At 38.2% G+C, this 24,387-nt stretch overlaps 1 protein-coding gene across 1 annotated transcript in view; it reads left to right on the forward strand.

Moving 5' to 3' along the window:
- The window catches only part of LOC128664790 (protocadherin gamma-A11-like), a 294,491-nt gene that overhangs the window by 58,830 nt on the left and 211,274 nt on the right, over positions 1-24,387 (forward strand). The window contains exon 2 of the mRNA XM_053719593.1: positions 665-3,186. Coding sequence (XP_053575568.1) covers positions 665-3,186 — 2,522 coding nt within the window. The remainder of the gene's footprint in view (positions 1-664; positions 3,187-24,387) is intronic.

Below are 24,387 nucleotides of genomic sequence, written 5' to 3' on the forward strand. Positions count from 1 at the left end.
TTTAAATACAAACATAAATGCAGATACACGTGTGTGATGTGTACAAACCTATGCATTAAGTGCATACCACCTTTCTCTTTTATCCTGTTTTGAAACTGTCTGCTACCTTCCAAAACTTGAATTAATTTTCCCCTTTCAGAGTTTTCCATTAAGTGGAATTCCGTGTAACCTACGTGTTCTTTGTGCATATTTAATTGAACAAGTTGTATCTCCACAATTACTCCTGGTACCTGTCCTGGTATCTCCCCTCCGGAGTTATATATTAAGCAAAGAGTTAATCCCTTAGCTCCTGTAGAGCTGCCACGCTTGGCATAGCAATGCATCACAACTCTTTCTGGCAGCAAAGGGGTTATGCATAACAGCTGTAAATTGCTGTTTGGAGTTGTCGGTGTCTCTGTCCACCAATACAGATGCTGCGATGTGAATTCATGTCCTCCTTTCTCCAGCCCTGCTAAAAATTAAAATAGTTGGGGAGGGATTGTGAGGGAGCTGAAAGTATTGAAGACACAGAAGTCAGTGCAGCACGATCTTCACATTTTCCAAAGAGCTGCCCATTTTCTGCTTTCGGATTGGATTAACAGATCTTTGCTGGAGCCCAGTTCCCTAGTGAGAGAAGAGAGAGCTATAGCTGTATTTTGCCTGAGGATTTGTTCAGTTTCATTAGGTTTGACCGGTGCTCAGCGAGATCCACAGGCTATGACAGCTGCTGAGATGAGGAGCAGAAGACAATGGCTGGGGCAAATCCTCCCGGCTCTGATAACTTGTTGCATTGGTCCTGCTACCAGTCAGATCCGCTACTCCATCCCTGAAGAACTTGACCATGGAGCTTTTGTAGGGAACATTGCAGAGGACTTGGGGCTGGACATATCAAAGCTTTCACCTAGGCGTTTTAGGATAGCTTCTGGCACCAACAAACAGCACCTGGAGGTAAATTTGGAAAATGGAATATTGTTTGTGAATGAAAAAATAGATAGGGAGGAAGTTTGTGAGTTCCAGTCTGTGTGCTCCCTGCACTTGCAGGTAGTGATGGAAAACCCTTTGGAGCTCTATAGGGTAGAGGTTGAGATTTTGGATATCAATGATAATGCACCCAGCTTTCCTTGGCATGATTATGTACTGGAAGTGACAGAGTCAGCAGCTCCAGGTGCTCGCTTCCCCCTGGAGAGTGCCCATGACCCAGATGTGGGCACCAATTCCTTGCGCACCTACAAACTGAGCCCTAATGGTTATTTTTCTCTAGAGGTTCAAAGCAGAAGCGATGGCAGCAAATTTGCAGAACTGGTTTTGGAGAGACCCCTGGACAGGGAGCAGCAAAAGACCCACAGGGTGCTTCTTACTGCCATGGATGGTGGGCTCCCTGAGAGGTCTGGTACAGCTTTGGTTACTATAAGTGTCCTGGATGCCAATGATAATGTGCCCACATTTGACCAGTCATTTTACAGAGTGAGTCTACCTGAAAACGTCCCAAAGGGAACGCTTGTTATAAAGCTAAATGCCACTGATTTAGATGAGGGTACAAACGGGGAGATCGAGTACTCATTTAGTGGGCATGCACCTCAGAAGGTAAGGGACCTGTTTATGGTGGAACCACGCACTGGTCAAGTGCGGGTTAAAGGTATACTGGACTATGAGAAATCTAATCTTTATGAGCTCTATGTGCAAGCCAAAGACAGGGGGCCGTCGGCTGTTGCTGTGCACTGTAGAATTTTAGTTAACCTGTTGGATGTTAATGATAATGCCCCAGAGGTAATACTCACCTCAGTTTCCACACCAGTCATGGAAGATGCTCCCGCAGGGACTGTCATTGCTGTCATTAGTGTTATGGATCGTGACTCTGGGGACAATGGGGATGTAAATTGTGATATTCCTAAAAACGTTCCCTTCCAACTACATTCATCTTACAAAAATTACTACACTCTGGTGACCACCGATGTGTTAGACAGGGAAGCTGTGCCTGAATATAACATAACAATCAGTGCTAGGGATTTTGGATCACCCCCCCTAATGACTAAGAAAGTAATATCTGTTCAAGTGACAGATATCAATGATAATATACCCACTTTCTTACAGCCTTCCTATACTAAGTATGTGCCAGAAAACAATCCCCCAGGGGCATCTATTTGCTCTGTAACTGCCCTAGACCCAGATTGCAACCAAAATGCCTACTTATCCTATTCAATCATGGACGGTCAGATACAGGGAATGCCAGTGTCCACCTATGTGTCCATTAATTCGGACAGTGGGAATATTTATGCACTACGCTCTTTTGATTATGAGCAGATACGAAACTTTCAGATTCGAGTCCAAGTGCAAGATGCTGGTTTCCCTCCTTTGAGCAGCAATGTTACAGTTAATGTATTTATTCTTGATCAGAATGACAATGCTCCTGTTATTGTGTTCCCCTTGCCCAAGAATGGCACTGTGGCCACTGATGTCATTCCCAGGTCTGCTGATCCAGGCTACCTGGTGGGCAAAATAGCAGCAATGGACGCTGACTCTGGTCAAAACTCACGCCTTTCTTACCTAATCTTACAAGCTACTGATTCTACTTTATTTAGTGTTGCATTATACACTGGGGAGCTAAGGACCATGCGGGCAATAGTGGACAAAGATGCCACCAGGCACAGACTCCTCATACAAGTCAAAGACAATGGTCAACCACCCTTGTCCACATCAGTCTCCATTGTCCTTACAGTGGTGGACAGCTTACCTGAGACTCACTCGGAATTTAATGACCTGCCTTTAAATTCAGATCCTTCAACCTCTTCTCTGACCCTATATTTAATAGTATCCCTTGGCTCAGTGTCTTTTACATTTCTGGTAGCTATAATTGTCCTTACTATTGTTAAATGTCACAAAGACAGATTGTCCCTGCAGGATTACAAGTGTTCTCTTCCTACTTGTTGCTGTATAAAATCTGGGTCTTCTGGAGGTGTCTTTAAAAACTCAAATATTAACCTACAAATCTCCTCAGGGAATAAAGTTCAGACTAATTGTATGGATTCTACTGGAAGCGCTCCACAAAATTACTGCTACAAAGTCTGCCTGACACCAGAATCTGCAAAGAGTGATTTCATGTTTCTAAAACCATATAGCTCGAGTACCCAAAACAATGAAAAAAATCCTGAAAAAGTAGCACAAGGAAGAAGTGGGCATAATCCAGTTGCTGTAAACAATGCAAACGAGGTAAATTAAGAGTTAATAATTATTTAATTATATTAAAGTTCATTATGATTTTAATTAAACTATATAGTCACTGCTAAAGCTCAGCATACTGTATATATTTAAAATGATTTAAAATTACTACTTTAAACGTTAATCACTTATTTAACCTGTTTATTACCAGACACAGGGGCAATGCATTGCATCTCAATCACTCTCTGTCGGTCAAAGGGTTAATAATGCATTATCTACCCCAGTCATAATGTCTGTAGATTAGTGGTAAATTAATCACCTGCACGTACAAGAGGAACAAAACATCTCTAATTGGTGATTTCCTCGTTAATGTAACTGTTAAAAATAATGATTTAATTAAAACCGTCCTATCCACAGTGTAGTGTAATAGTTATTTTACTATTAGTAATAAAATAAAAAAAATACAACCATAGAAAATGTATCTCACATAGCATCCTGTTCATGTATTCCTCATATGCTTCCAAGGACGATGTGTTTTATGGAACATCTTCTCTGTGTCCCCACTATCATCCTGTGAAAGTAATTTATGTTTCACAATTATTCTGTTCTAACTCCAAGGGCGTCCTTCAGGATGGACCAAATGGATCTTTTCTATTGCTGTGTTGTCATTGCTTTACGTGTGACACATGAAATCAGTGTCTGAGAGCAGTGAATCACTTAGCACAGTCTATAAATCCTGCTTCACCGCCAACAATAGTGTTTCTTGTGCTTTACTGGCATTTCAGCGTGTTGGGGTAGTTCAGCACCATTAGCATGGACAGCGCCCGGACAGGGACAGACACTTAGGATTAATATCAAGGAGGCTAGGATATGAATCAATTAATAGCAAGATTATGTAGATGGAAATACAAGAAGGGGCAGTGTTATACTCCAAGGTTACTGCTCAAATTATATGCGAGGATCTGAAATACAACACACACTCCTCACTTAATTAATAATTGTCACATTTCTCTATAGATATAGACTCAGTATTTTCTTTTATTCTAGACAATATGCTGCTATAGTTGTTCTGTCTATATCTTATTTTATAGAATACTAATAATATGAACCCAACCTGTAGCTCCAGGGATATTCACCATACTTTGTAATGCTAAATAATGACTGTAAATGCAGTGTGATTATTTTCTGTGAGCATAGTTGATGTAATGAATCTAAGAAGAAATGGGGTCTGAATTAAAAAAAACAAGAGGATTTATGATTTAGGCTGAGAAATAAATATGCAATTCTGTAATCAAAGACTAAGAAAACTGCTACTGTGTTTATGCAGAACTTGCATATCACAAGTCTGCCAGGTGTTGTTTAAGAAAAGGAAACCTTGATTTCCAGCCATTATCCTATTTTCTGTGAATAGCTTGGTATCGGTTAATTTCATGCTGGATAAGGCACAAAGGACATACATGAAATGCAGTTTGGACTAGAGACCACTAGATGGTGCAAGCTAACAAGAAAATACGTAGGAGTAATATAGCTATTTTATTATAAAAATATGAAAATACACAAAAGGAGAAAAAGCAAAATTCATAGCATTATAATTGTGTTACCACTAATAGACTTAAATGCACCATTAAATAATAAATATCTACATTCTGTGTTTTTACCAAGAACTTGTTATTAAACATACTCATGGGGCTTTTATTCTAATATGATTAAACACTGGCTATTTTTATGTTGCAATAATATTCAATAACATATCAGCTGCAAGGTCACCACATCAATATAATAATGCACAGTAACAAATCAATGAATGTACAACTGCATTTAGTGTGTGATAACTAATTGCCAACCATATGCTGTGCTATTCTAACATATATCTAATGGTTTATCTGTATATATATATATATATATATATATATATATATATATATATATATATATATATATATATATATATATATATATATATATTATTTTTTTTTATTTTATTTTTAAATATATGGAGTTGTTTTTTTTTGGCAGTGTTGAAACTCATCTTTAATTACTGCACTTTTAAAATCCATAAATTAGTGTCTTTGATTAATGAACTTCACAATTCTAATTAAATGTTAACAACATACAACAAACCCCCACTGTGCATTTTAGGATTCATTGGATAAAGTTATTTAGCCCGTTCTTTATTAAACAGTCTTTTAGTCAATGAGGTAGATAACGCATAACCTTTTCTTTATGAGTAGCCGGTATTGTTTCTCAAGACTATTGTCTTCTTAAAGGGACATGAAACCCAAACCTTTTCTTATATGATTCAGATAGAAAATGCATTTTTAAACAAATTTCCAATTTACTTCTATTATAAAATTTTATTTGTTTTTTGTATCCTTTGTTGAAAAGCAGGAAGGTTTGTTCAGGAGTGTGCACTGTCTGCAGCATTATATGGCAGCAGTTTTGCAAGCATGATATACATTAGCAAGAGCACTAGATGGCAGCGCTATTTCCTGTCATGTAGTGATCCTGACATGTGCATGTTACCTATATAGATATCTCTTCAACAAAGAATAATATTAGAACAACACAAATGTAATAATAGAAGTAAATTGGAAACTTTTTTTTTTTAAATTGTATTCTCTTTTTGAGTCATGAAAGAAACATTTTGGGTTTCATGTCCTTTCAATAACATTTTATAAAAACAAGTTACACAAGTCTATGACATTATAGAAACAATAGGGAATGTTCTAGTATAGGGATGGCATCACAGTTATATTTATCTATTGATGTGTAAACTGTCAGCTGATTGTGAAGTGTATAATAAGTAATTACTAGTGAAGTCAAATACATTTCCTGTCCTGAGATTTGGAAAAGTTAGACTTTATAAATATCCTTACACTTGCACTTATAATTAGCCTTTTTCTCCCATCTCTGGGCTGTCTCCTGACTATCTGTCTGCTAATATCTCTGAGCTGTCTCTGCTAGCTTCCTCCTGGCTATCTGTCTGCTAACATCTCTGGGCTGTCTCCTATCTGTCTGCTAATATCTCTGAGCTGTCTCTGCTAGCTTCCTCCTGACTATCTGTCTTCTAACATCTCTGGGCTGTCTCTGCTAGCTTCCTCCTGACTATCTGTCTTCTAACATCTCTGGGCTGTCTCTGCTAGCTTCCTCCTGACTATCTGTCTTCTAACATCTCTGGGCTGTCTCTGCTAGCTTCCTCCTGACTATCTGTCTTCTAACATCTCTGGGCTGTCTCTGCTAGCTTCCTCCTGACTATCTGTCTTCTAACATCTCTGGGCTGTCTCTGCTAGCTTCCTCCTGACTATCTGTCTTCTAACATCTCTGGGCTGTCTCTGCTAGCTTCCTACTGACTATCTGTCTGCTAACATCTCTGGGCTGTCTCTGATAGCTTCCTCCTGGATATCTGTCTGCTAACGTCTCTGGGCTATCTCTGCTAGCTTCCTCCTGACTATCTGTCTGCTAACATCTCTGGGCTGTCTCTGCTAGCTTCCTCCTGACTATCTGTCTGCTAACATCTCTGGGCTGTCTCTGATAGCTTCCTCCTGGATATCTGTCTGCTAACATCTCTGGGCTGTCTCTGCTAGCTTCCTCCTGACTATCTGTCTGCTAACGTCTCTTGGCTGTCTCTGCTAGCTTCCTCCTGACTATCTGTCTGTTAACATCTCTGGGCTGTCTCTGCTAGCTTCCTCCTGACTATCTGTCTGCTAAGTCTCTGGGGCTGTCTCTGCTAGCTTCCTCCTGACTATCTGTCTGCTAATGTATCTGGACTGTCTCTGCTAGGTTCCTCCTGACTATCTAGCTGCTAACGTCTCTGGGCTGTCTCTGCTAGGTTCCTCCTTACTATCTGTCTGCTAACGTTTCTGGGCTGTCTCTGCTAGCTTCCTCCTGACTATCTCTCTGCTAATATCTCTGGGCTGTCTCTGCTAGTTTACACCTGACTATCTGTCTGATAATATCTATAGGCTGTCTCTGCTAGCTTCCTCCTGACTATCTGTTTGCTAACATCTTTGGGCTGTCTCTGTTGGCTTCCCCCTGACTATCTGTCTGCTAACGTCTCTGGGCTGTCTCTGCGAGCTTCCTCCTGACTATCTGTCTGCTAACATCTCTAGGCTGTCTCTGCTAGCTTCCTCCTGATTATCTGTCTGCTAACGTCTCTGGGCTGTCTCTGCTAGGTTCCTCCTTACTATTTGTTTGCTAACGTCTCTGGGCTGTCTCTGCTAGCTTCCTCCTGACTATCTGTCTGCTAAAGTCTCTGGGCTGTCTCTGCTAGCTTCCGCCTAACTATCTGTCTGCTAAGTCTCTGGGCTGTCTCTGCTAGGTTCATCCTTACTATTTGTTTGCTAATGTCTCTGGGGCTGTCTGGGCTAGCTTCCTCCTGACTATCTGTCTGCTAATGTATCTGGGCTGTCTCTGCCAGGTTCCTCCTGACTATCTAGCTGCTAACATCTCTGGGCTGTCTCTGCTAGCTTCCTCCTGACTATCTGTTTGCTAACATCTCTGGGCTGTCTTTGCTAGCTTCCTCCTGACTATCTGTCTGCTAACGTCTCTGGGCTGTCTTTGCTAGCTTCCTCCTGACTATCTGTCTGCTAACGTCTCTGGGCTGTCTTTGCTAGCTTCCTCCTGACTATCTGTCTGCTAACGTCTCTAGGCTGTCTCTGCTAGCTTCCTCCTGACTATCTGTCTGCTAAGTCTCTTGGCTGTCTCTGCTAGGTTCCTCCTTACTATCTGTTGCTAATGTATCTGGGCTGTCTCTGCTAGCTTCCTCCTGACTATCTGTCTGCTAACGTCTCTGGGCTGTCTTTGCTAGCTTCCTCCTGACTATCTGTCTGTGGGATATCTCTGCTAGCTTCCTTCTGACTATCTGTCTGCTAACATCTCTGGGCTGTCTCTGATAGCTTCCTCCTTACTATCTGTCTGCTAATGTCTCTGGGCTGTCTCTGCTAGCTTCTTTTTAACTGATAACTATCCTTGGCTGTGTATTTGCTACTTTCTATTGATCTTCTCTATGCTCTTGCCCCATTGGCTGTCTGCCTGCTAGCTTCCCCATGGCTATATGTCTGCTAATTTCCATGGCTATCCCTCTACTAAGTGATCTTGGCTCTATGTATGCTTATTTATGCTGGTCTTCTCTCTGCTAACTTTCTCATGGCTGTGTGTCTACTAGGATCCCCTGACAAACTGCCTGCTAACTTCTCCTGACTATTTCTCTGTTAACTTCCTTCATCTTCCTATAAACTAGCTTTCTCTAGATCAGTGATTTTTAACCTTTTTTTGCCGTGGCACACTTTTTTACATTAAAAAATCCCGTGGCACACCACCATCCCAAAATTTAAAAAAAATCACACATTGTAGCCTAATACAGCATATATATATACACATACACACAAACACACACATACTGTATGTATTGTGCTGTTATGCCATGCCTCCTACAAACTACCCCTGCACTGGGAGTAAAAAACAAGCAAAGTTTAAAAAATATGTCACACTGTTGTCAGTCTGCCATGGCACACCAGAGGATCTCTCACGGCACACTAGTGTGCCACGGCACACTGGTTGAAAAACACTGCTCTAGATGACTATCTACTATCTTTCCTGTCTGCTAGCTTTCCCTGCCTGTCTTTCTGTAAACTTAATTTGGCTGCCGGCCTGCTAGATTTCTCTGGCTGTCTCTCTGCAAACTTCCTTTGGCTACCTGTCTGCTAGCTTTCCCTGGCTGTCTCTCTGCAAACTTCCTTTGGCTGCCTGTTTTCTAGCTGTCACTGGCTGTTTCTCTGCAAACTTCCTTTGGCTGCCTGTCTGCTAGCTGTCACTGGCTGTCTCTCTGCAAACTTCCTTTGGCTGCCTGTCTGCTAGCTTTCCCTGGCTGTCTCTCTGCAAACTTCATTTGGCTGCCTGTCTGCTAGCTTTACCTGGCTGTTTCTCTGCAAACTTCCTTTGGCTGCCTGTCTGCTAGCTGTCACTGGCTGTCTCTCTGCAAACTTCCTTTGGCTGCCTGTCTGCTAGCTGTCACTAGCTGTCTGTCTGCAAACTTCCCTTGGCTGCCTGTCTGCTAGCTTTCCCTGACTGTCTCTCTGCAAACTTAATTTGGCTGCCTGTCTGTTAGCTGTCACTGGCTGTCTCTCTGCAAACTTTCCTTTGCTGTCTGTCTGCTTGCTTTCCCTGACTGTCTCTCTGCAAACTTAATTTGGGTGCCTGTGTGCTAGCTTTCCCTGGCTGTCTCTCTGCAAATTTCCCTTGGCTGCCTGTCTGCTAGCTTTCCCTGGCTGTCTCTCTGCAATCTTCCTTTGGCTGCCTGTCTGCTAGCATTCTCTAGATGTCTGCTAGCTTTCTCTTCTTACCTCTCTGCAAACTTCCCTTGGCTGCCCTTCTATTAGCTTCCCCATGCCATCTCTCTGCAAACCTCCCTTTGCTGCCCATCTGCTAGCTGTCACTGGCTGTCTCTCTGCATACCTACTTTGGCTGCCTGTCTGCTAGCTTTCTCAGGCTATCTATATGCATACTTCCCTTAGCTGCCTATCTGTGAGCTGTCCCTGGCTGTCTCTCTGAACACTTCATTTGTCTGCCTGTCTGCTTGCTGTCCCTGGCTGTCTCTCTGCACACCTACTTTGGATGCCTGTCTGCTAGCTTCCCCTGGCTGTCTCTCTGCACACTTAATTTGTCTGCCTGTCTGCTTGCTTTCCCTGGCTGTCTCTCTTCACACTTCATTTGTCTGCCCGTCTGCTATCTTCCCCATGCTATCTTCCTGCTAACTTTTCTTGGCTGCCTGTCTTTATCTGGATGTCTGCTCGCTGTCCCTGGATTTCTGTCTGTTGGTGAGCCCTGGATGTCTGACAGCAAGCTTTCCCTGGCTGCCTATCTGTTAGCATCCCCTAGCTGCCTCTCTGCTAATTTCCCAAGCTGCCTGTCTACTAGCATTCCCTGGATTCCCATGGTCACTCATCTGCTAGCTTCACTGCCTTTGTATGTGATATTATCCCCTGACTGTGTGCTTGTTTTCCCTATTAGTCTGCTACCTTCTCCTGAATATTCCTCACACTATTTGCTTATTGTATCACACTTGTCTTATCTTCTCATACTTCTCAGTGGTAATTATTAGATATCTTTTAGCCACATGCTATTGCTACAGTATTCATTTGGGGTCTTTATGGCCCTAGGCTTATACCAGATATTAAAGGGATAGTAAACACCTTGTAATCACAAGACACCTTTGTTATCTTGCTAGAGAATAAAATATCAGCCAAGTCTAAACATTGCTAAAACAAACTGGCATCTTGTTTGCTGCAATTTTGTTACAATTGTATTGACCCACCACTTGCCTGATTTGAAGGTGCTAATCTGGGCTTGTGTATGCAGCTGAAAAAGCTTGTGGTTATATCCTTAGTATACAGTGTATTGTTTTGTAGTTCGAATCTGTTAAGTCCAATTAGAAGATATATGTAGGATACAAAGATAGGAGGATGTAGCCTTGATAAGTCTACAGTGTGCATTTTCAGTTCTGAGAATTAGAAAAGCCACTATTTACTGAGCTAAATTGCATGAAAAAAGGGGAAAATAAATATTGAAAGTATATTGCAAAGTTGTTTTTACTAGGCATAACTGAATATTTTATATTACAATCTTAATGGCCCCTTCTTAAGCAACACCCAGGTCCATCTCCTTCCCTGGTTCCTATCTTGAGTAACTCTTTTCGTACCAGTTACCATTCACAGATATTAACCTCCCACTCTTACCCCTATAGTCTATATTTGTCATGTCCTGGCTGCTATCCTGATTCCTACCCTAGTTATGTCTCTTCTCTTAGCCCTGGTTAACTTCTCTCCTTTCATGACGTAGCTCTCACTATCTTTTCCTCCATTGGCTGACTGTCTTATCCTAGTCATGGCTCCTTCCCTTTCTCCCTTCTTCCCAGAGCTGACTCTTTTTCTCCTTGCCATTATTATTATTATTATTATTATTATTATTATTATCAGGTATTTGTAGAATACAGATTTCACAGTGCTAAGCTCGCATCTTTCTTTACAGCCCTTGTTGACTCTTACCTCCTTGCCCTTTCTAATTCTTGTATCCTTTGTTTCATCTGACTTTAACATCCTTTCTTTCTATCTGATACTCTTATTGCTTGAACTATTTTTCATCTTTGCCTGGACTCCCACTTCTTTAAGATCACTATTTGTTTTTTGTTGGCTGACTCCCCCTCCTTTGCTCTGGAAATCTAACCTATTCTTAACCTCAAATTTCCTTATTGGCATCATCCTTCTCAGTAGCATTCCTACTCACGAAGGTAACTCAGTAATAAGCAATAGTAATAATATGCATGCTTCTCTGTATAATGATTTTGAGTATATATATATATATATATAAAACAGCAGATATGGTGCACTCTCACAGACTTCAGGGACAAAATACCAGGGTGCAGCAATGTAATTAATAGATCCAAAATCACAGCAATACTTTAATGTGTGAATGTTTTCGGGGGAAGACCCCAAAAATGTAAACACATTTAAAGTATTGTCGTGATTCAAACCAACAGAGTACAACTATATTGTTTTTGTATTGTTTTATAGATATAGATATATATATATGTGTATTTATTATATATATATATATATATATATATACACACCATTGGTGGTAGTTCAGTTCTGCCCCTTATCTGCCTCTCTCTTCCCCTGTGTTAATCATTCACTGTGCAGCTAATATCTCTATGCTTTCCTTTTGTGGCATTATGAAAAGACTTAACTGCTCAAAAATCAAAGAGGGAATACTATAACATTAATATAATATGTTTAATAAAAAATGGAGCAATTGTAATATATTGGGTAGCATTGTAGAGATAGCTTAAAGGGACAGTATACTGTAAAATAGTGTTTCCCTTAATGTGTTTACAATTGCTTTTTTTACCAACTGTAGAGTAAAAAATTTATGAAAATTAGCTTTTTAAGGTTTATTTGTGTATATTAAAGCTCTGATTTTGTGTTTTGAAGCCACAACCTAATAAAATGTGTTGAGCTTGTAGGTATAATCAGATCTCATTACTGTATCACATTGTGTAAATATACCTGCTTCTTTATCTTATATCTGTCCATAGAACAATCACCAGTACTTGGAGAAAACAATGGAAAATGTATTACCTTATCTCTGCTATATCCCACTGGGAGTGTAAATTCTTCTACTGGCTATGTTTACAAAGCTTATCTATAGCTTGGACCTGCGGCCACAAACTTTCAGAATAGGTGGGAATACCACATGCTAAATCAACTATTTCAAATGCCAATATAAGAGAAAAGGAGCTATTTATAAACAATTTAATACACTCCAGCAGGATCATTGGAAACAAATTAAAGGGGAGAAAAATTTTGAGTAAACTGTCCCTTTAACTCATTGGTAATTTTCTTTTACAGAAATATTCTAGAAATGTGCTTGACATGTAATAAACACACTGTAATACATTACATATATATTCACTCATCTTAATATGATTTTATTTTAATTGTATACAACATTCCAGTCCTTTCATAACACCCATATTAAATATATCACTTATTTTCCTAGTTTCCAATTTTCACTGACATAAAATAACTAAGCAATGAATCCAAGATTGAAAAAAATGCACTAATTATTAAAACCACAAATAGCAATACCACGTAATGATATATAGTGTAATGATATTTAAGTGACACTGACAGATGGTTTATAAAAAAAAATCATTTAAAGTGTTAATTGACACATGTATGCAGCTTTTATGTCCCTGTTAAAATAAAAGTAGATTACACAGGGCTTTCAAATTTTACCAACAGATTGTTTGCAAATGTCACATTGCTTTGTTTCCTTTCTCTTCTTTATGTTTCGACAACTTACATTTTGAAAAGAGAATCTATGAGAAAAGAAACAAAGAGCTAAAAGAGAATGCATTTTAAATGGACACAAAATCACACTGAAAAAACAGAATATTCTCTCTTCTTTATGTTTAAAGGGATACTAAACCCACTTTTTTTCTCCCCATGATTTAGACAGAGCATTCAATTTTAAGCAACTTTTAATTCTTTCCTATTATCAATTTTTCTTCGTTCTCTTGCTATCTTTATTTGAAAAGCAGGAATCTAAGCTTTGGAGCCGGCCCTGCACTACCCAGGATGTTGAACCAAAAATGGGTGGACTCCTAGGCTTAGATTCCTGCTTTTCAAATAAAGATAGCAAGAGTACGAAGAAAGATTGATAATAGGAATACATTAGAAAGTTGCTTAAAACTGAATGCTCTATCTGAATCACGAAAGAAAAAAAAAAATTGGGTTTAGTATCCCTTTAACCCCTGAGATAAGAATCGGCCTTCAAGGGCTTAGAAAATAGCATATGAGCCTACCTAGGGTTAACTTTCAACAAAGAATACCAAAAGAACAAAGCAATTTTGATTATAAAAGTTAATTGGAAAGTTGTTTAAAATTGCATGCCTTATCTGAATCATGAAAGCTTAATTTTGATTAGACTGTCCCTTTAATGTACCCGATGTGAGAGTTTACAAGGGAGCAAATTGGTTGGTAAGCTCTATGCTCATGGTTGCCTATCAATGCTAGTATATGAGTGTACATAGGTGATTAACTACATTCTAAGATTGGCACATGAGGGCATTTACATTTTCTAATAGGGACATGATTGTCATCATGGAATTATGTGACCTTAAAGGGATAGTCTAGTCAAAATTAAACTTTCATGATTCAGATAGAGCATGCAATTTTAAGCAACTTTCTAATTTACTCCTATTATCAATTTTTTTTCGTTCTCTTTGAATCTTTATTTGAAATAACAAGAATATAAATAAAAATAAAGATACCAAGAGAACTAAGAAACAATCGGCTAGATTACGAGTTTTGCGTTTGAGAGATCCCAACGTTGCTTTTTAATGCCCGCTGGTATTACGAGTCTGGCAGGTATAGGTGTACCGCTCACTTTTTTTCTGAGACTCGAGCATACCGCAAATCCACTTATGTAAATTGCGTATCCTATCTTTTCAATGGGACTTGCATAACACCGGTATTACGAGTCTTGGAAAATGTGAGCGGTACACCCTCTCCAGTCAAGACTCCTACCGCATTTAAAAGTCAGTAGTGAAGAGTTTTATGGGCTAATGCCGTAACATAAAACTCTTAACTAAAGTGCAAAAAAGTACACTAACACCCATAAACTACCTATTAACCCCTAAACCGAGCCCCCCCACATTGCAAACACTAAAATACATTTTTTAACCCCTAATCTGCCGACCGGACATCGCCGCCACTTCAATAAATATATTAACCCCTAAACCGACGCACTCCTGCCTCACAAACATTAGTTAAATTTTATTAACCCCTAATCTGCCACCCCCAACGTCGCCGCAACTATATTAAAGTTATTAACCCCTAAACCTAAGTCTAACCCTAACCCTAACACTAACTAAAATAACTACAATTAACTAAATTATTTCTATTTAAAACTAAATACTTACCTATAAAATAAACCCTAAGATAGCTACAATATAACTAATAGTTACATTGTATCTAGCTTAGGGTTTATATTTATTTTACAGGCAACTTTGTATTTATTTTAACTAGGTACAATAGTTATTAAATAGTTATTAACTATTTAATAACTTCCTAGTTAAAATAAATACAAATATACCTGTAAAATAAAACCTAACCTAAGTTACAATTACACCTAACACTACACTATCATTAAATAAATTAACTAAAATAACTACAATTAATTACAATTAAATTAAATAAACTAAAGTACGAAAAAACAACCACTAAATTAAAGAAAATAATAAAATAATTACAAGTTTTTTAAACTAATTACACCTAATCTAATCCCCCTAATAAAATAAAAAGCCCCCCAAAATTAAAAAAATCCTTATCTATACTAAATTACAAATAGCCCTTAAAAGGGCCTTTTGCGGGGCATTGCCCCAAAGTAATTAGCTCTTTTACCTGTAAAAAAAAATACAATACCCCCCCAACATTACAACCCACCACCCACACACCCAACCCTACTCTAAAACCCACCCAATCCCCCCTTAATAAAACCTAATACTAACCCCTTGAAGATCACCCTACCTTGAGACGTCTTCACCCAACCGGGCAGAAGTGATCCTCCTGACGGTCCAAAGTCTTCATCCTATCCGGGCAGAAGAGGTCCTCCAGATGGGCAGAAGTCTTCATCCAGGCGGAATCTTCTATCTTCATCCATCCGGAGCAGAGCATCCTCTTCTTTCCGATGACTAACACTAAATGACGGTACCTTTAAGTGACGTCATCCAAGATGACGTCCCTTCAATTCTGATTGGCTGATAGAATTCTATCAGCCAATCGGAATTAAGGTAGAAAAAATCCTATTGGCTGATGCAATCAGCCAATAGGATTGAAGTTCAATCCTATTGGCTGATCCAATCAGCCAATAGGATTGAGCTCACATTCTATTGGCTGATTGGAACAGCCAATAGAATGCAAGCTCAATCCTATTGGCTGATTGGATCAGCCAATAGGATTTTTTCTACCTTAATTCCGATTGGCTGATAGAATTCTATCAGCCAATCGGAATTGAAGGGATGCCATCTTGGATGACGTCACTTAAAGGTACCATAATTTAGTGGTAGTCGTTGAAAAGAAGAGGATGCTCCGCGTCGGATGTCTTGAAGATGGACCCGCTCCGCTCCGGATGGATGAAGATAGAAGATGCCGCCTGGATGAAGACTTCTGCCCGTCTGGAGGACCTCTTCTGCCCGTATAGGATGAAGACTTCGGACCGTCTGGAGGACCACTTCTGCCCGGTTGGGTGAAGACGTCTCAAGGTAGGGTGATCTTCAAAGGGTTAGTGTTAGGTTTTATTAAGGGGGGGATTGGGTGGGTTTTAGAGTAGGGTTGGTCGTGTGGGTGGTGGGTTTTAATGTTAGGGCGGTATTGTATTTTTTTTTACAGGTAAAAGAGCTAATTACTTTGGGGTAATGCCTCACAAAAGGCCCTTTAAAGGGCTATTTGTAATTTAGTATAGGGTAGGGATTTTTTTATTTATTTTGGGGGCTTTTTATTTTATTAGGGGGATTAGATTAGATGTAATTAGTTTAAAAAACTTGTAATTATTTTATTATTTTCTGTAATTTAGTGTTTGTTTTTTTCGTACTTTAGTTTATTTTATTTAATTGTAATTAATTGTAGTTAATTTGGTTAATTTATTTAATGATAGTGTAGTGTTAGGTGTAATTGTAACTTAGGTTAGGTTTTATTTTACAGTTATATTTGTATTTATTTTAACTAGGAAGTTATTAAAAAGTTAATAACTATTTAATAACTATTGTACCTAGTTAAAATAAATACAAAGTTGCCTGTAAAATAAAAATAAACCCTAAGATAGCTAAAATGTAACTATTAGTTATATTGTAGCTAGCTTATGGTTTATTTTATAGGTAAGTATTTAGTTTTAAATAGGAATAATTTAGTTAATTGTAGTAATTTTATTTAGATTATTTAAAATTATATTTAAGTTCTAATATGATAGAAAATGATATGATTGTGCTGTGACTTGCATATAACTATGTATTTAACCCCTGCTTCAGAGGTGAACATGGATGGTGATTGGTGTCTATGCAGATATGCCTCTCATCATTGAGTCAATGGCTCTGCCGCAACTATGAAACTGCTGCTCTAGTCTAATTTATGTATTTAACCCCAAATGTATGTCCTTTTAATATTTAAACAATAATGTGCATTAATACTTATAATAAAGTCTTCCTGTTTTGTAAAAGTGTATATATATATATTGGACACACTAGGACGGATCTTTTTATCTAATGCTTTTCAATAATAATAATACATTTAAAAATTGATCTTATATTATAAGAGTGATATAAACCAATGATTTAACTTATATCTTTAAATTAAGTAAATGAATGAATGTTAGTTAAATGTCTTCTTTGGTACTAAAATAGTACTCTGGGTTAATATTAATGGATAGATATGCAAGACGTTATCCCATTCTAAAGTGATATGCATAATAGCAAGCTCTTTGGAATACTAATTAGTATAATATAATTTATCACCTCTAATTATTTAATCAGTGAAATAATTTGCATTTCTTTCCTACCCTCTCTTCTGCTTTTTTTAAATGGCTTAATATCAGGCCATGTACCTGTTACTGATAGCCGAGTCTATTTATAATTATTAAAGCTGAAAAAAAAAAAGAATCCCTATATTCACTGCCCTTCAAAAGTGACTTCAATACTTCAGGACTGAATTGAGTTTTAATCAAGGTTATAATTAGTTTTACTGATGAAATTCTTCATTATCTTCCAGCTGTCTTGCACATTATACATGACAAAAATAAAATAAAAACTCAAACCCCTAATTAAAAGAAATGCATAAAAATGTAATATTTCATATGGTCACAGTGTAAATGGCAGATACAATGTCCCCCCTCCCCAATATCTACAAACCAGCTAAGACATCCAAAAATATAGTTTATAATCCAAAGTAATAGCTCATAGTCTAACAGATGTGAGACGCTCTTCTGTAGGAAGCGGAACAATCAAATTGACACACATGTGTGGTATAAAATGTTTTTGATTTAATGTAGGTGCTAAAGTGGTGCAACCCCCCCCCCCCCATTAATCTGTATTATGATCAATTATATCTATCACTGGCTCAGATGAGGCTTATTAAATAAATCATTTCATGTTTGCAAACAGTGCAGTATCCAAAGTAGAACAGCGCATTTGTAGACATATGTTTATTTAAAAGGACTTTACATTACATATTTTTAACTCCCTGTGGTTGCTTCAAGGGAAACTGAGCATTTTGCTAGAAGTAGTCTTTTTTTGTGCGTATTGGGTAGCGCTCGTATTACAAGTTGAAAGTAAAAAGACTTTGTTTGCGCGCTAACCCGTGTGTGAAAAGCTTTAATTAGGATATTGTGTGCACGATAACGTATTGCCCTATAATTCCCCCATAACCCTATCAATGGAGCAAAAAAGTGGGGGAAAAACATAACATTCTACGCACGCGCAAACCCGATTGCATATACTCAAGTGCACTAAACCGACATGAAAATATGAATATTCACATTCCAATGTTCTTTACATAGCAGAATATGTTCTATTTATTCATAAATACATATTTCTACATATATCTAAAGGTATTTTGGTACAATATATATCTAAACCTGTATATATATATATATATATATATTTGAAGAAAAAAAAAATATATACAGTGAGGCCCCGGTTTACGCACGACTCGGTATACGAAATTTCGGTTTACGAAATCGAAATTTGAAGAAAATTTGACTCGGTTTACGAATTTTTTTCGCAATACGAAACAAAATGCCGGTTTGCCCCCCTCGGTTTACGAATATTTTTCGCAATACGAAACCAGTGGCCCCTGTGCCCCCTGCATACTCAAGTATGATTGAATTAATGAAGTTTGGGTACCAGTGTAGAGGTGTTGGAGAAGTTTTGGAGCCATTTTGCAGCAAGTTGTTGAGCCTTTTGGAGCCATTTGCAGCAAGTTGTTAAGCCTTTTGGAGCCATTTGCAGCAAGTTGTGGAGCCTTTTGGAGACATTGGAGCCATTTGCAGCAAGTTGTTAAGCCTTTTGGAGCCTTTTTTGGACACTTTACTTGAATTTTTTCGGACCTCCGGAACGCATTAATTGATTTTCAATGCATTCCTATGGGAAACCGTGTTTCGGTTTACGAATTTTTCGCAATACGAAATGACCCGGAGAACGAATTAAATTCGTAAACCGAGGCCTCACTGTATATATATATATATTTATGTATACATACATGATTATATATAGGTATAGATATATACAGATATTTAAACGAAAGGAAAATACTAGCTCTCTAGTCCTACTGTAAAATATTGGATAATGTATAGGATTCATTATTTGGACTTCTATCATATATACTCAGTGAATTAAAGGGACAGTCAACCATAGAATTGTTATTATTTTAAAAGATAGATAATCCCTTTATTACTCATTTCCCAGTTTTACATAACCAACACAGTTATATTAATGTACTTTTTACCTTTGTGATTACCTTGTATCTAGGAACCTTCTTCCAGCCCCTTGATCACATGACTGTGACTGTTTATTATCTATTGTGTTAAATTTAGCATTCTAATACTCTAATGAGAGGGCGCTAAAGCTAAAGTAACTTGACACACCTAATCATATAAATAATACAAATAATACATACAATGAAGGTATGAAATAATCAATTTTACTCAGTATTATAAAAAATGACAGGGACGTCTCCCTAATAAAGATACATATCTCAATACATAATAAAAAACATGTTACAAAATATCTATAAGGAATACCACCCTATTAAAAATATTGCGCAAAAAAATATTGCGCAAAAAATAAAGAAGTGTACAAAAAGTTTTTTAAAAATACGGGTTTGCGAGTTTAGATCACTACATATGTTTTATGGTGAATCTTATAAATCTTCTTGAAAAAGCCCAGATATACGGGTGAAACGCGTAGAAGGAGGAAGTTGCTCACTTGTCAAGAACCCACTACACTAGGTACCTAGTTTTAGCCCGCGTGTGTAATACGCTAAGAGCGGGTGTTTGCTCAAACCTACATTTGAACCGGAACACAGCGGATCATTTACACGCAAGAAACGGCGTGTCTTACATCCCAGGGGCTGTCAGCCGGGATCCAGCAGGACTCTCATACGCAAGGAGCGGTGAGTCTTTTTACGGAGGACGAAAAGCCGAAGGTTGACAAGCCTCACATACGTAAAGAGCGGAGTGCTAAAGGCAATCAGACCGACAACAGCAGCAATTTGACCGGAGCTGCTGCAACATTACGTGAGTCACTGTTATAACTGTCCACATTCAGAGGTGATATACGGATACAAAAATAACACACTTTGTTGTACTTAAACAGATTCTGTTATATACATGGAACATTGTTACATATTATGGCTATAGAGTGAAAGTTACACTTACAAATTATAAACAAAGATACATCGATCTAACACCTGTTGAATTATCAGAAAGATCCATTGGACTAACTGCGGATAAAGGGACATTATAAGTTGAAGATTCACCATAAAACATATGTAGTGATCTAAACTCGCAAACCCGTATTTTTAAAAAACTTTTTGTACACTTCTTTATTTTTTGCGCAATATTTTTTTGCGCAATATTTTTAATAGGGTGGTATTCCTTATAGATATTTTGTAACATGTTTTTTATTATGTATTGAGATATGTATCTTTATTAGGGAGACGTCCCTGTCATTTTTTATAATACTGAGTAAAATTGATTATTTCATACCTTCATTGTATGTATTATTTGTATTATTTATATGATTAGGTGTGTCAAGTTACTTTAGCTTTAGCGCCCTCTCATTAGAGTATTAGTTTGATATATTATCTATTTGGGGGAGATAGTTGGAGAGTGGCATAGGTATCTTCTTGGATTTTAGCGCTGTATATTTTGTGTTTTTCTGGTTTAAATTTAGCATTGTATTGTGCTAGATCTTAAAGGGACAGTCTACACCAGAATTTTTATTGTTTTAAAAGATAGATAATCCCTTTATTACCCATTCCCCAGTTTTGCATAACCAACGCAGTTATATTAATATACTTTTAACCTCTGTGATTATCTTGTATCTAAGCCTCTGCAAACTGCCCCTTTATTTCAGTACTTTTGACAGACTTGCAGTCTAGCCAATCAGTGCCTGCTCCCAGATAACTTCACGTGCACAGCCACAGTGTTATTTATATGAAATAGGTGAACTAACACCCTCTAGTGGTGAAAAACTGTTAAAATGCATTCTGAAAAGAGGTGGCCTTCAAGGTCTAAGAAATTAGCATATGAACCTCCTAGGTTAAGCTTTCAACTAAGAATACCAAGAGAACAAAGCAAAATTGGTGATAAAATTAAATTGGAAAATTGTTTAAAATTACATGCTCTATCTGAATCATGAAAGTTTATTTTGGTCTAGACTGTCCCTTTAAATAACTTTCTGTGCCTGAACACAGTGTTATCTATATAGCCCACGTGTACTTTCTGTCTCTTTGTGTTGAAAAGAGATTTAAAAAGCATGTGATAAGAGGCAGCCCTCAAAGGCTTAGAAATTATCATATGAGCCTACCTATGTTTAGTTTAAACTAAGAATACCAAGAGAAAAAAGCAAATTTGATGATAAAAGTAAATTGGAAAGTCAATTAAAATTAAAAGTCCTATCTGAATAATGAAAGTTTAATTTATACTTGACTGTCCCTTTAAATACAAATGAATATATTGACAACTTAATGAAGGTTTCTGTTTTGCTACTACTGGTCTAGTGTACAGCTAACACCAGTTTTTGAAAAGCCAAAAAATAAAGTGAAACCAAAAACAATAGCGCTCAAGAGTCCAAATGTAAGAAAATTCAAAGTCCAACAAAGTCCTGATATTCAGTTCAACAAGGCAACAAATATATGTGAAAAGTATTACATCACGGGGCGGAGCCAACCGCCAAAGTAGCTGGACGCATATCTTCAGAGCTCCTGATATCTACCACGATCTTACTAATTTCGATATTGACAACATCCTCCTATGTCTTTATTCTGTAGACATTCATTGAAGATTACCACCCGGGCACTATTGGAGGAACCCTACAGCGTTAAATATCTACACTCTTTCAACCCAGGCTTTCTACTTCTTGAGGAGAAGCTGTGTATGCGAAAGCATGGCCGAGCTCCTTCTCCAACTTCAAGACTTACTGAACCGGCATAACGATTCTTTACTGGAGGCAGTGGCTGCGGCATTTAGCCCTTCCGCTAACTACACTAATGTCCCGGCCATGGCAACTTGCCACGAGGAGAGGAGCGCAGCAGCTCTAACCATCACGCAGCCGCCGCCATCTTTACAGCTAACACAGAGATCCCCCTCATTGCCCCACACTAAATCTGAGCTTGAGTGGCGTGTAGCTGATTGTGGACTAAACTCTACCTTCGCATTACAAGACCCGCTGTTGGACATGCTCTGCAGCGGTTTAGTGTGGACACCGGAGACAAGGGCTCATCTCCACATGGTCTCCTTTTGCAGACTAACTCCCGCTTTCTATTTTGCTGTACCATTCACTCATATTGGTCAAGCAATGAAGGGGCCTGAAGAGCGCAGCGTCATAGGTATTACTCCTCTATACGGCAGAAGAGGCATTTTACCGGAGATTAATTTCGGTAACTACTATCGACCCTGTGGAGGAGCTCAGTTACCCTGGCCGACTGGGGTAGGATAAACAAGAGACTTTGCTGGTGCTGCAGGGCTCCCAACGAGAGAGACACTTGCGGTAACAGGGAATAGGGGGACACTCTTTTGCAATAAGGAGCACATTGTCTTAATAAGGGGGCATACGTTTTTGTACTTTCATGTCTGAGCCACCATATGTTTTATGTTTGATGTTTTACTGCCAAGGTGGCTCACTGAGTTGCAGATGTCACTACATTTTCGCACTAAAGTAGACTGTGTTCACAGGATGAGAATATAGCAATACAGTATATGTTGATATATGGAGACTGCACATGCTCCAAAATTTGTCACTCCTAGGTATCATGCCTCACTGGTACTTTTTTATTAGTGAGACAACATTATTATGTTTGGTGATAAACTTGTCACTCCAGGATATCACGCCTTACTAATACTTTTTTATCAAAGAGTCAACATTGTTATGTTTGGTGATTACTGTTTGCCTCACAGAGTTATTAACCCATTGTTAGCAATAGATCTGTCACTGTTGTTATAATATGTCCCTACAAAGCCACTTCCTCTTACATGTTATGCTGCTATGAAGCAGGTACTACTCCTTTTACTATGCCGCTATGATGACGACCATGCTGCTAGCTGGCTCACTAATTTTTAACTATTAGCACTCTCAGAGGGTCTCCAGTATTTGATGATCATCCTAGCTCCCCCTTCTGGACTACTGTTTGGTGAGTTGGCCTGTCGGCGGCCGAGACAGGACGGACCACTCTGTTCACTATAACATTGTATTGAGGTGGAAGCATATTTATCCTTAGTACTTCTTCCTCTGCAGAGTTAACATCAAATATAGCGCATAAATGTTGAGTCATGTTTATATATTATACAAGGTTACCATATCTGTGATTAGTGAGCAGCAACCTCTTGACGGAAGATCTATCTTACAGTTACAGCTATTTGCTCATAATAGCCCTTCTATTGAGGGGAGTAGTAACCTCTTTCTTTATTATTCCTATGACAGATACCCAGAAAGTAAGGCAACAACCTGGGTGAGGGCTGGACCCCAGCTAGTGCTACCGTAAACAGTTGTTTTCTCCACATTATAATAAATAAGACCCCTAACCAGTGGTAGGCTTGGTGCCTTTAACATCTAGGCTCTTACATACAGAGTAAGGCATCTTTCTACTAGCTCCTACTTATATGTCCTCTAACTCCTAGATACCCTGGCATCTCCTAGATTAGTTATAGCGCTTTGCATATTGCATTACTACCTCCTCTTCCCCCACAATATACCTACCAGCATCCAATATACCCATGGAATACCTATATATAGCATAGAGTAAGTGTAACTCCTAGATTTGATATGGCGCTTTACTTAAATATTTGGTCTACCATACTTAATTTACCACCTCCCCCCCCCCCACCTTAATATATCTCCTACTTTAGGAGAGTGAATTCTGTGGTTTCTCTAGCCAATACCACACCTTATTTCCCCTTTTTATAATTATGTCTTGCATTATAAACTCATATTGGCACTACTTCCTCCAAAGCTGAGCAGGATTTAGTTTAGTAACATTTTCCTTTCTCACAAGCAAGGTTTTCCTAAGCAATTTTCATATAAATGATGAGCTTACACTGAGGTTTACCTTGTTGCTATATATCTCTAAGTAGCTCTTATACCATTATTCAATTTATATTTGATATTTACCTGATCATTTACAATATTTCCTAATTATAGCTTTAAAAACATAAAATAGAGGTTCTTCATTAGGGGTCCATGAGTGGCCCTATCACATTACTGCTTTCCTGCCCTATATTGTACTACATTATCTTGGCGGTCCCTGTGTGGCTGCTTATATCTTACAGCAGGTTTCATGTTTGAACAGAGTTTATTGATTATATCTAATAGGTAATCTGTCATTTAATTATACTATGTACTTATGTGATCTTGTTTTGGCAGCTTACTCTGTAATAACCTATTTTCCTTTTTACTATGTACGGAAAAGCAATACTTGTATGTTT

The sequence above is a fragment of the Bombina bombina genome, chromosome 6 (assembly GCF_027579735.1).
Source record: "Bombina bombina isolate aBomBom1 chromosome 6, aBomBom1.pri, whole genome shotgun sequence".
NCBI lineage: Eukaryota > Metazoa > Chordata > Amphibia > Anura > Bombinatoridae > Bombina > Bombina bombina.